This window comes from Leptonotus elevatus, chromosome 13, assembly GCF_054856555.1.
Source record: "Leptonotus elevatus isolate MCC_2025b chromosome 13, RoL_Lele_1.0, whole genome shotgun sequence".
NCBI lineage: Eukaryota > Metazoa > Chordata > Actinopteri > Syngnathiformes > Syngnathidae > Leptonotus > Leptonotus elevatus.
The window spans coordinates 20304617-20318966 of record NC_141251.1 but is presented as its reverse complement, the minus strand read 5'-3'; the positions used below and the strand labels follow the sequence as shown (position 1 = coordinate 20318966).

The window sequence follows — 14350 nt, the reverse complement described above, 5'->3', positions numbered from 1 at the left end:
AACTGATATAAAGTGATGATTGGAGTCCTGTACTGTACATTCTTTGATTTTGCAGATATTGCGGAAAAAGTTATTCAGGGGCATGTATCTGAGAGGGAAATGGTAAGACTTTCGAAGGGCACCCATGAAATTATAGTGTAATAGCAAACAGAATTCCTTGAATCGTTGAAAAAAAAGACTAATAATGCGTATGCACTATTGAGGTTGTAATGCGCATTTTATTTAATAAAAGAAAGTGTGTGTGTGTGTGTGTGTGAGGGTGTGTGTGTGTGTGAGGGTGTGTTTGTGTGTGTGTGTGTGTGTGTGTGTGTGTGTGTGTGTGTGTGTGTGTGTGTGTGTGTGTGTGTGTGTGTGTATGGGTAGGGGAGCATACATGACATCTGGGCTCCAGTTGTGTGGCGGACATTCCCCCGAACACTCACACACTGTCTGTGGTATTGAGTTGTGTGTCCAAAAGTAGAAAAAAAAAGAAGCAGCAACATTCAAAATTTGTGTTGTTGTGTTAGCTGACACCTAGCAACCACAGTGTGTGCGCACGCTCATGTGCGAATAACAACAAATATGCAATGACGACAACAACGCGTAAGCCTGTTGGATTAGACATGCAGTTCATTAAAAAAAAACACTTTTGATTGAATAGTCACAACTTTTTCACTGTCCGAGGGCGGAAAACCTTCGCTCATTGGAAACTGTGCTGTGCAACCGCAAGCGCTTGCTTCAAAACAAACAGTTTGCTTGTCAATAACGCTTTGGTTTGCTTGTGGTTTGGCCTTAAGCAAAGACGCAGTCAGTGGTGCAGAAAATGGTTCTTTTGTGGATTTTATAATAAATAATAGTAACAATGTCAACACAACAATTAAGCAATAACATTTGATATAATTTTGTTTAGGCTAGCATGGTTGGCAAGTGGTTAGCACATCTACCTCACAGTGCCTGCCTCTGGATCACTGAAGACTCAAATGTCGAATTGTGACCTGTAATAGGCTGGCGACCAGTCCAGGGTGTGTTCTGTATCTCCTGTGTGTAGCTTCTCTCACAAACACAATGAATACATGTTAAAGTCAACAAGTGTATCTTCGGACACCAAAGCTAAAACCAGCTAGCATAATGAAATGTGCATGTGAATGGTTGTTTGCCTATTTATATATATATACCCTGCGATTGGCTGGCGACCAGTCAAGGTTGTATCCTATCTTTAGACCTCTAACCTGTAAGCAACTAAGGATTAAAGTTTCATGTAATTTATTTTAAACATTTAGTCTTACTTGCTAATGTGCAGTTAGCTGGGAAAACACCAGCCCTCTGCCACAAGCTAATGCTAACCAAACGCAGTGAGGTGCTTTTCCGTCTAGGTTGCCTCTTCACATTTGTGTCGATGTCCTATTAAATTATATCTGTTTGGCCTCATTTATAAAATCGCACCGTTTGTGTTTACAAAAACAACGCGGCAACTGACGCTACATGCTAATGCTACTCAAACGCAGTCAAGTGGTTTCCATCTCGGTTGCCTATTTGCATTTGTGTCGACGTCTGATTGAATTGTGTCTTTTTGGGCACGTTTATAAAATGTTACCTTTTGTGTTTACAAAAACAACACAGCAGCGGTTAGCTAGCGTGACGAACACAAAACCGTTTCCTCGTTATATATGTTAGAGTCACATGCTAACTGCTGACTCATTATGTACGCATGTCGCTTGACTGTCAGTCACTTATGGTACAACTCATGTTGTCGAAAAGCGTCATATTAAAAGTGATGCTACTGTCCCTCGTAGTAACTATTTGTCATATTAAACGCAGAGTTTAACAGACAATGAAAACAAAGATGGCTGCTGAAGCAACATTTTTAGGAATAAATTATACGCAATATGGAAACAATGTGCTTTCTGATCTCTAAACCAAAAAGTTACCACCGATGCAAATGTCATCTAATTTAACTTAAAATGGTCAATATTTACAGATTTCACAATTTAATAATAGCCATCATTTCAATTTGACAAAATTTTGCATCTTTTCAGGCTTATTTTTGTGAGGTCAAAGTGTGTTTTGGTTGTTCCTTCTGTGAGGTATTATATGTTTACATAAATCATCTTTACTGTACATGTCAGGTCATGACAAGTCATGAGATCACTCGTGGGGCGCGTCGGAGGGCAATTTAGTAGAAAATTATACGAAAATGTCAGAAATGAGTTACACGAGCGTCACTATGCTTGTGTAAACACGATTGAATTGTTATTTGCTAACATTTTATATAACACATCAAAGTTTTCTACTAAATACAATACTACAAAATCACTGGGGGGTGACATGTCATAATGAGAATTTTAGTAGGAAATTGTATGAAAATTGAAGCCCTAGACGAGTATTTTGTGCAAGAAGCGATGATGTCCAACATGGTGCTCTATCATTTCCTAACATTTTACATTCAGTTTTCTATTGATTACAATACTTCACATAAAAAAAAATGGGTGTTTGCATGTCATGATGAAAATTTAGTAGGACATGATACTTTTTTTCCCCCTGAACCGCTCCTTTCTGCAAAAAAATTGCAAAATACATTCCATAAATTTGTCTGACATGCTGCACCAGAATTCTAATGTTTTATCATAATTTGAAATCGTATTTCCTGACATCTACTAATTACAATGTATCACTTTACATGCAAGATTTAATTTCAGAATGTATTCATAAATCTGACAAAAAGGTAACCACTAAATTATGTAAGGAATATTTGTCCAGCAATATGTGCAAATCATCCCCCCCACCTCCCGAATTTGTATGCACTTTGGGTGCATTTCCTATTGTATATAACTACACGTGTATTTGTAAATCATACAAAAAAATTGAACACCATTTACAAATGCACATGAGCATTACTTAATGCGCATAAAACCAGACAAATTCCACAAAAAATGTCTGACATTTTGCCACAAAAACTTTCAAATTTTGCCAGATTTTCGGAACACTTTGTGCATATTGTCGTAAGTCGTAACGCATCACAAAACTTTGGCAACACATCAAAATAATTTAGTTGGAACTTGCACAAAAAGTTTGTGCTACTGTAATGAGCTAACTAATGAAAATGGTTTTCCACAAAAATAGCCGGCATGCTAGGTGGTAAATCCCAAATCTCACCAGAATACATAAATTTTATGAGCACTTTGGATTTATTTTTGCTAATTCCAAATTTGCAATTTATAATTTTATAAATAGTTTTTCGTATTTGCACAAGAATTTCATTGGAAATATTACAGAAAGTTTGTTAGTAAATGGAAAGCAGCTAACCAATGCAATTTTGCTCAACAAAAATGTCGAAATCATCCAAAATCTACATAAATGGCCAATGTGTTGACTGGGAATATTTTATGACAATATTTTACCACTATTTCTAAGTAGTTCAGTTATTTTCATTTTTCAGTTACCTCACCAAAAAAATGTAAGTTTGATACTAAATTATTACCGGTACTTTTCCAGAACATTTACGGGTCTTCTACAAATTGTAAAGCATTATTTTACAAAGATAATTCACTACCATTCTGAAGATAATTTAGTAATAAATAATACACAAAGTTAACCACGTAAATTATATGCATCGCTACTCCACTCAATAAAATAGCATTTTTTGGGGTACAAAATCCAACTAAATTCTCACAACATTCTAAATTCTGCTGACAGGAAATTTAAAAATAAATACAAAAAATAAAAACTTGGACCTTTGGTTACAAAATGCACATTTTAGTGCGTCATTGTCTCACTTTGTTATAGGTTTGCTTAAAAGCCAGACTCATATATTTGACAATATTTTGCCATGATTTCAGTACTTATGGCAGGTAATTCCCTACAATTTCACTGGTATTTTCTACAAATTGTCTACAAATCTACAAAAGTACACCACATTCTGTGGTTAGCACATAGTGTTGTTAATTCAAAATTGCAGCATTTTTTTGGGGTACAAAATGCTACTAAATTCTTGCAAGGTGCCAACGGGGCCATTTTAGTCTGTGATGTTTTCGTCACTTTCCACAAATATCGCCGAAATTCTGCATAAAGAATGCTAAAATAACTTCATCTGAACCGCTTATCCTCACTCTGCCATAATTTGGTAGCTTACATTTACAACAACACTTTTCAAATTGGTTCTCACACAAAAATGTGAAATTTCATTTGCTATTATTTTCAGAGAACTTTGGACATATTGTTGCAAGAATCTAGTACAAAAAGTGTAAGTTAAGCTAAGCGCTAACATTCCATAAAAGTGGCATTATGCGCAGAAATATTTGACCACAATTTCAAAGTAATTAGGGTGTATTATTTTTAAGACATCCGTTAATACACATTTTCAAATTACCCCTCCAAAAATGTACACATTGCTACTAATTTAATAATTTTTTTGTACAAAATCCTACTAAATTCTCACAAGAACATGCCGACAAGTGGGAGGGAAGCAAAACATATCGTATACATTCACATGGAGATTAAGTGTGTCACAGTGTGGACGTCTTTGCAATGTTTTTGTTACTTCAAAGTCCCGTGATGTCCATTCAGGTTGCACTTGGTTGTTCGAGGGGAAGCTTCCAAAAATTTCTGTTTTTGTTTTTGTTTATTGAGAAGATGTCCACAAGCCTATGTTACACCCTTATCCCCTCATCCTATTCATTGATACTCCTCCTTTCCCGGATCATCAGCTTCTTCATCTTCATGCGTCGGTTCTGGAACCAGATTTTCACCTGACGCTCGGTCAGATTCAAGAGTCTGGCCACCTCCAGGCGCCGGTCCCGGGTCAGGTACATGTTGTACAGGAACTCCTTCTCTAGCTCCAGGGTCTGGTGCTTGGTGTAGGGGCAGCGCTTCTTGCGGGTAGACTTGGCGTGGATCCAGCTGGCCGACGGGTTCGCTGCGGCGGGGTGGAGAAAAAGAAGATAAAATAGTCAAAGTATGAACTTCACCTCAAAACAAAAGTGATGCTTGACATATATATATATATATATATATATCACTAAAATGGTTGACATACTGTGCGGCAATACTTAACCATGATTTTTAAACGGTTAGGGAATAGTATTTGCATAACATTCGTCTCAAGCTAACTCTTCAAAAATGTCATTTTGTGTATTTTTTTGTGTAAAAAAACAAAACAAAAAACTACTGACTTCACAAAAAGACCAAGCCAAAGAGTATTCTGCAACAGGATGACGAAGTAAAAAATATAGTTTGCGTTAAAGAGGTTCACTACTTAGATTAACTTAGTTTGTAATGTTTATACTTAAAAATCTTATTTTATAGTATTTTGAAGTACTTTAGGCATAAAATATGCTATCAGTTTACAAATAGATCATGGCCTGCCACCACGCAGTCCAGATTAAATGGTTGCCGTGCACCAATTTTTACACAAAAATTTGAGAAATTAGCATGTTCTCCAAGCACTTTGGGTTTATTAATATAAAAATCTGGGTCGAAATCTTACAAAAAGTGTTTTAGCAAATGGACCTGAGTACAATTGTAATGAGCATAACAAGAATGAGAATGGAAAGGTCTGCCATGATGCATTCCACAAAAATGGCCGACAAGCTACACAGGCAAATTCAAAATGATGCCACAAAAACCTGAAATTTCATCTTTTTTATATTTACCTATATTTTACATAGAATGTTCTAACCATTTTTAAATAGTGTATGGCCTACTGCGATACATTCAGAACAAATTGACCGCCACATTTTCAGAACAACTTGAGCATATTTAGGAAGACTAATTGGAAAAACACCTTTACTTAAGAATGACCCAACTTACGAGCTTCACAATATTTATTGAAGTTACTTTAAAACTGACCATATATCAAAGATTTATGTAATGTTTATGTATGTTAATGTATCTTGAAGAATCTTGTTGCTTGTTTAACCAAACCAACTGATTTACAAAAGTACACTTTCTCAATGCTAACAAGCAATGTGAAATGTGATGGACAGGCTACCGAATCTAGCATCAATGTCATCTTATACCTCCGACTACATAACAATAGTTAAAATCAACTAATATAGTATTACTGCAATTTACTGAGCAGTTGTGACTATCTTCATTTAAATATGTATGTAAATATGAGACTGTCCTCTTGTGGCAATGTGTGCACATCAGAAGGAGTCTGATAGCGCAAACTCATCAAGAGTAACAGTGTAAAAATGTTTGTTAGTAAATAGACATAAGTGCTACAACAAGCACAGGGCGAAGTATTCAATGTGTTTGAGGTGTAATATTGTTAATACAAATCTTTCCAGCTTGCATATGGAGATTTGATGACAGGCGCCCAAAGAATTTTGAGACATCCACCAACTTGTGTTCCACCCTCCCCTCCCCAATCCCATACCATCCCATCCTATTCATTGACAATTCTAAAATGACTATCTCCCCAAAACAATCCCCGGAAGGACATTTTATGACCCGCTGGCTCATTGGAGATCAGGCCACAATTATGTTTTTATCTATTTCTTTTTATGTTCCCGTTCACCCTCCCTGCTTCCACAATCCAAAACATATTGTCAGGTTTTGTAAGAAATGCACTTATAAATCCCAACTGGTCGGATTCTGGCAGCACTCAGGCCTTGGTTGTTAAGAAAAGAAAATCGAGATATCCCGAGCTGTGTGTTTTATGTGCCTCCCTTCTCTGAGAAGCTGGGGTTAAAAATTACGGCTGGTGTTGGACCTCCAGGATCACATCAGAGCAACAAGAATATATGAGGCTCGTGTTTCACACTCGCTCGCAGCTATTTTTAAAGCCTCTTGATTTTTTTTTTCTAATTTAGCATCAAGATGACCTGGAAAATTCACCCTGACCTGTCTGACTTTTCAATCTTTTTGAATAGCATTGTCATAATAGATTCTTAAAACAGCTTTCATTCAGTTTGTTTTTGTCGTCACTCCTACCCATTCATTTATGCAACATTGGGATGATCTAGAAAATACTCAATGACTTGACTTTTCACTCTTTTTTACAACCTTGTATGCACAGGCATACTTAATACTATAACATCATGGCTTATGGAATCTACTTAAGCATAGTTTTCATTTTATTTTTGCACAGCTTACTTAACACCATCATAATGTATACATATTTTAAATTCAATTTTTTTTTAAATCATCTTTTGAAATAAAGCACTTAGATGACCCGGAAATTCGGACTTACTTTTTACTCGTTTCAAACATTTTTTCATGCACTGCAATACTCTATGATAAACAGTATAACATCTAGTTTATGCATGTATTTATTTTTATTTTTTTTACTGAATAACTAAACTCTTTTCGCATGCACATATTTAAAGTAGCATTATATGCATTGGAATATATGATAGTGATGGTGTTGAAGTACTGAGATATACATTGTTAATAGCTAAATGACAACTAAATTGCATTAATTCATTTTTTTTTATTTTATTAATAGGATGGAAAATCCTCACTGAGCAGAATAACTGACACACACACACACACACACACACACACACACACACACACACACACACACACACACACACACACACACACACACACACACACACACACACACACACACACACACACACACACACTATATGTAAATGCCTCAAATGAATTTTTCATTGTAACTTTATTGTTTATATTGGGGAATTTTTTTTTAAGTAAGCACAAAGTTGCCAGCATTGAAATCAAATAATCAAAACCTGAATATTGCACAAAATTAAATAGTCATGTTGGTAAAACATGATTTCAATGTGTTTAACCAATGTCCATACTTAAAAAAAAAAGGACATCAAACAGACTCTTGTAGTTTCCCCTTATACTCGTATGACCTAGATTATAGAAAATTCTCACTCATTTTCTTTTATTCAGATTTTTTTTGTGTGTATATTTTTTGTAGTATTATTCACTGATCATGCAACTTAAATTTTCACTCGTTTTTTTGGTAAGACTTTTTTTCGGGGTTAGGGATGTTTCAGCAGACATTATTTTTTCCCCCTCAAAACTATTTTTAGTATCTGATTTATTGTTAATGTACCACCGTTCACGGCGGATGTTGTATTTAATTATTTGATTTACCACACATTTCCTGTACCTATAAACGTAATGTATATACTTTATTATAGGTACACACAAATCACGCCTTTTAAAGGTCGTAATGCTTCGTGTATGTGTTGAATTATTCGTATATTGTGCAGTATAGGGTCTGTTTCTAATTTTCTGTCACTCTCATGTGGTTAAATAAGGTAATCACAAGATAAGTAACAGCTATCACAGCAGTTTAACTCAATAAAAACTCCAACTTGTCCAATTCTGCATGCAGCTGTGTTATAGTGCAGGTGTCCCTAATGTATTGTCCGTCGAGTGCAGCTGCAGCTGCAGCGTATAAACACACCTGTGCGGCGTGCATGGCGCCAAATGAGCTAAATAACAGCAAAAGTCTCGCTTTAATTATTTTAATGGACAATAAAGTTTTATACATTGTCGTTGAGGCCCGGAGGACGTTTATAGGCCTATAAAAGCCTCTCACACACACTTCCTTACATATGGCCACATTCCTGCACACACACATACACACTATTGGGGCCCACTCACTCGAGCATATGGTTCCAGACGTGCGCCTTTACCTGGGTCAGGCTGCACCGGTTGGCCTTTCCTCGTGTCATCCTCGTCCTCGTCGTCGTCCTCCTTCTTGGGCTCCTGCTTTCGGCGGAGCTCCTCGGCCGTCCCCAATCGCTCGAGCACCACCTCTCCCGGGCTGGCAAAGCTGGAGTCCCCGGGGCTGCCGCGCGACCGAGGCGGCGAGCTGTCGGACTTCACCGCCTCGAACCTCGGGCTCGAGTTGGAGGGGCAGCCCTGCGCCTGGGGCAAGCAGGCGGCGAAGCTGCCCTCGGAGTTAGGGCCGGGGCCCTCCCAGCAGCGGACGAAGCGGCCCTCCGTGGCTGGGGCGAGGTGCTCCGCGTAGTAAGGAGGCTGCTGGGGCTGGAGGTGCGGCGGCGGCGGCGGCTGTTGGTGGTGGTGGTGGCCGAGGAGGTGGTGCGGGTGGAAAAGCCCCGTGATGGACGCGCCCGGGGCGGCCTGCATCGGCGGGGACGAGGGTGACGAGGCAGAAGGGGGGTTCGTCCACGGGGAGAAGCCATTCAAGCCGCTTTGCTTGTTGGGGAAGTGGGCAAAATCCGGAATGTGGGAGCCGGGGATCCCCTCCTCCTCCTCCCCGCCGCGGGTTGGCTTTGCGCAGTTGGCCGTCGACGCCTGCAAGCCTGCCGGGAGGAAATGTGCACCGTACGGCTCCTCAGTCTGCAGCCCCATCATGGAATAATAATTTGTTAGCGACATGTTTATTTTATTATTTCAATAAAAAAGACACTTAAAGGCGACTGTAAAACCTTAGATGGGTCAGTATAGTGGCTTCCATCCTCCCCTAAAATGGTAGTAATTTTTTTCCTGCCCTTACCTTCTCCTCAGCCGCCTATTGGTTATGGCGCAGATCACATGGTCGCACTGTATTTACCCAGCAGAGCAAATAAATCAAATCATTCTTTTGTGCTCGCAAATGTGATAGGAGGCCTGTGCTATGCCAGATGGACGTGCATGCGTGCTACACGCACAGTCGCAGGCAGACGCACACAAAAACTACTTTTACAGGCTGAATGAAATAGCAGAGACCTTTACAAGCACGGTAACGAGGATCTGCTTGTGTGTGTGTTGCTTCTGTTTCCATTTTCTCTTTTTATGAAGATATATATGAATGAGCGAACACCACTATTATGAGTGACCACTTTTACATTATTGAGATTTGCAAATGCAACGTGAAACAAAAAAAACAAAACAAAAATAATTTTTGTCTTGTCTTTGCAAAGCAAATTTTTTTCTTCTAAAAATAGAATATAAAAATGCAATAAATTCAACGTATTCACCAAGGATACAGACCATAACATTTCAAAGAGTTATTCGTTAAAAAATTGTTTTTTTAAAAATACAGTGCAGGCCAACATTTTGGACACACTTTCTTATTCAATGCATTTGCTTTATTTTCATGGCTGGTTACTTTGTATATTCTCACTGAAGGCATCAAAACTATGTATGAACTGATGTGGAGTTATGTACTTAGCAAAACAAACAAACAAACAAACAGGTGAACTAATTGAAAACGTGTTTTACATTATAGATTCTTCAAAATAGCCATCTTTTGCTCAGGTTACTTTTTTTGCATACTCTTGGCATTCTTGCGTCTGGGAACTCTTTAAAGATGGTTGAAAAACCCATTCAGGTAACTACCTTTTGAAGCTCATCGAGAGAATGCCAATAATGTGCAAAAAGTAATCAGAAAAAAGGGTGGCTTTTTATTTATGTATTTATTTTATTATTTTCACCTTTTTTTGTAAAATACATAACTCCAAATGTGTTCGATATTTGTCATAGTTGTCGTCATAGTTTGGATGCCTTCAGTGAGAATTTTTCATAATTTACAAATACATTTGCATTTGTATTATATTAATTAAAAATTAAAAACGCTCCTCAACTGGTTGAATGAGGCTTTCATTTGCCCTCAGGTAACATTTCCCTCCATGAATTCATTCAATAAGCGTATTTATTGTGTATTAACACTTTAAACAAACATTTCAATGTGAGCCACCCCCCTGGAATTGAGCACTACGCAGCTACTTTTCACCAATCAGGCTACCACATGAAGTTTTCCATCTGCAGACTTGGGAGGGGGAAAATAAAAATAAAAACAGTGAGCAGCTTGCATGCAGCCAACACTTGAGAGCGGCCATATTTCACCTCCTAAAATGTCCTCGCTGCTTTATCGGCCTAGAATAAACCCCCGGCAGCAGGTCTGGGATTAAAGAGAGAAAGGCATGAATCAGCTCCTAAAATGTCATTAGGTTATAGCTCAGATAGTGGCTGCATGCTGCAGGCCTCCAGGGGTCGCTGTCTCTTACAGAGCCTGAAGCTCACTCCCACATAACCGCAGAGGAAGTGTTAAAAGTTGTGCTGGATATCCCTTCGGATCTGCTTGCAGTGATTCCCAAATTGTGGTACTCGTACCACTAGAGCAGGGGTGTCAAACTGATTTGAATTCAGGGACCACTTACACCCAAATTCGATCTCAGGTGGGCCTAATAGCCTAAGCTATGAATAACGACAGGCATAATGTTTCCTGTATTTTTTGGTGCAAGTAATTACAGTGTTCTCTTGCTATAACGTGATTCACTTTTTGCGGCATCGCTGTTTTGCGGATTTTTTGTGTGCAATTTTGCATGCATTTTTCTGCAGTAATGTACCTATTTTATCAAATTTATGAAGGTTTGAACATTTTGAATGTTTAAACAACAGAGAAATGTGCGAAAATGTAAATGCCTCCATGAGAAAAGTGTACAAACTGTAAGGTGAAAAACGTTTATAATAAATGTAAAACATAAAGCTAACTACTTCGCGGATTTCATTTATTGCGGGTATTTTTTGGAACCTAACCCCAGCGGAAAACGAGGGAACACTGTATACATTCTGAAAATATTCCCATTTATTATTGACATTTCCTAACAAAAATGAATGCAAAATTGTTGCATCAAACACTGAGCAACAGCCAAATTACAGTATGGTTACAGTATGGTTGTCAGTGTGCCCTCTTGTGGACAAAATTAGCAACAACAGTTCATTTAATGTCCAGGCGGCAAGGTGGCTGACTGGTTAGCAGTGCAGAGGACGTGAGATCGAGTCCGGGCTTCGGCCTTCCTGGGTGGAGTTTGCATGTTCTCCCCGTGCTTGCGTGGGTTTTCTCCGGGTACTCCGTTTTCCTCCCACATTCCAAAGACATGCATGTCAGGTTAATTGAACACTCCAAGTTGTCCATAGGTGTGATTGTGAGTGCGGATGGTTGTTCGTCTCTGTGTGCCCTGCGATTGGCTGGCAACCAGTTCAGAGTGTACCCCGCCTACTGCCCGAAGCCAGCTGGGATAGGCTCCAGCACCCCCGCGACCCTTGTGAGGACAAGCGGTTAAAAAAATTGATGGATGGATATTAATGTCCACTATTTAAACTTTTTATTATTATTTTTTATATTGTTCCCTTTTTCCATTTACAAAAATAAAACGTGATCACTTAAGTTTTCCCAAGGCTGTTCTCAAGAATAAGGTCCCCTAACCGGTAATAATGAAAAATAGTAAAGAAAGAAAGTGGTTGCTAATGTGAGAGACTCGCCGCTCACTCAATTTGTCATTCAACATTGTTCAATTGTGAAGTTGTGTTAATATTAGCTGTGTTTAACTTAATTTAGGTCAATAGGCTACTTAATATTAGTGTTGTTCCGATACCGGTATCGGCAGAGGCCCCGATACTGCATAAAAACAGCGGTATTGGCATCGTCAAATACTAACAAGTAACATGCCGATACTATTATTGCCGACGCTAATATAGGACTTTGGATGTAGCATCTTGTGTTTTACTTGTGCACAACATTCACTGATGTGTGACGTGTTTACTGCATGCCAAGCTAGGATATCCTATTGGCCCTTGAATGCTCTGAACCAATGGCAGTGTATCGGAACGGTATCGGCATCAGCCGATACTGCAAAACTGGGTATTGGAATCGGTATCGGAGGCCAAAGAGCGGTATCGGAACAACACTACCTAATATTCTTATAATGAGACTTAAGGAATAAGGTTTTATGATTGACACAGTTGCAGGTATTTCCCATGGGGGCGAAAATTTGAACTTTCAAACAAATTTTCTGTATTACCAGTACTACGATCGTAGTAGCATGCTGGCTGTTCATTTAAGACTATTGTATTCATCTCCTTCCAGTAATTCTTTCATTCCGTTGCTATCGTTGACATTTTTACATAAAAGCTCACATATCATGATATTGGTCATATCACCATAGTGCACATTTCACACATAAAATAGCTCATACATGCCACCAACCTGATTTGCATAATTGCATTTCCAGCGAGATTTTAATTGTATCTCCAGTATGCATTGACTCTGGTCGTCAAAATGACACAGAGAAATCAATCTGAATCCATTATGATGTGTTTTTATCACATATGCTGCTATCGCATATGTAAATGGCAGCGTTATCTCACATGGAAGTGTATGGGTTCCATTTCTGTGGCGAGCCCTTCGAGAATCTATTCCATATTGCTCAAATCCATGTACTAGTAAACTCTTTGACCTCACTAGTAAGACAATTCAGCACATTCGTCAGCACATTCGTAGGATCTCAGCTTTCCTTCTTCTTTCTGTAGCTATCTCATCTATACGATTGAATAAACGCTCAAAATAATTTCTAGTATTGTCTTTACTACTGAGGACAAAGTGCGAACTAGTACATGGACCTGAAGCAGGATATGAAAGACATTAAAAAATGGCTTTCCAGGGGTACTAGTCATGAAAAACAAAACAAAAAGAACAGTGTGTGCTACATTGTCTTGCAAGTGAGGACATACTACATGGACCTCAAGATGGATATCAAGGAGACCGAATAAATGCTTAAAAAAAGGTATTTTCATACAATTCAGGTGGCAAAGCACGCTCCATTTTTTCCATTTGACTTTAAAGGTTGATGAAATGACAATGAGGTTTTAATGCACAATAAAGTGGAAGTGCATCAGTGTTGGCCCACACAGCTGAACAGGCTGCTGCTGCTGCACTTTATAGCCGCTCATTTAAAACACAATCTCCCCTTTCATGTGCCTGTCTGTGTCTGTCCGTGTGTGTGTTCACGTCACAAACACACACACAAATGAACACAAAATACACACACGCACATAGGCAGACAGGCTGTGGAGTGAATGTGAAGAGAGTGTATTGCCCCCAATAAAAGTGGCCGGCCGAGCTGGAGGAAATTGCGGGGCTGGGAGGTGTTGATGTGTGCGGTTCAAGTTTCAGACTTGGACTCGTCTGAGACACACACACACACAGGGATGAGTTTGTGTCCTGTAGTACCTTTCACACATGGATGATACACAAATGTAAGTATCGTAACCTAGCAACTAAATCGTTTTAATAGCACTTGTAGTTGTATTTTAAACAACTAAGCTGGAGTATTTGTTATGTCGAAAACTTTATTTCATGTTTAAGCATTAAGCTGTTTAAAACATGAAAAAAAAAAACTGAAGCGCATTTGGACTTTAGTATTCTATTGGGCATGGTGACTTTTTGGACCATGATCTGCACCTAACAGTAAACAATCTCATGTCATTTATTTATGACCTCATTCACTAACAGCCGTTTTCAAAGCTGAGTTCCCCATATTGCCAGCTGTTCTCCATCATTTTGACCGTTCCTTATAGACCCACAGAATATTTTTCTCACAATATAAGCACCGAAAACCCACTGAAGAAAAGAGTAGAATCTCTTCTTTCA

General features: G+C 38.7%; 1 protein-coding gene across 1 annotated transcript; it reads right to left on the bottom strand.

Moving 5' to 3' along the window:
* Positions 1-291: 291 nt before the first annotated feature.
* On the bottom strand, positions 292-9383 carry LOC147164146 (homeobox protein Hox-D9b-like). Its single transcript, XM_086093155.1, has 2 exons — positions 8607-9383; positions 292-4891 (listed from the first exon to the last, which is right to left on the bottom strand). The coding sequence occupies exons 1-2, from the start codon at positions 9313-9315 to the stop codon at positions 4647-4649; spliced, it is 954 nt and encodes a 317-aa protein (XP_085949281.1). The 5' UTR covers positions 9316-9383; the 3' UTR covers positions 292-4646.
* Between the last annotated feature and the right edge of the window lie 4967 nt (positions 9384-14350).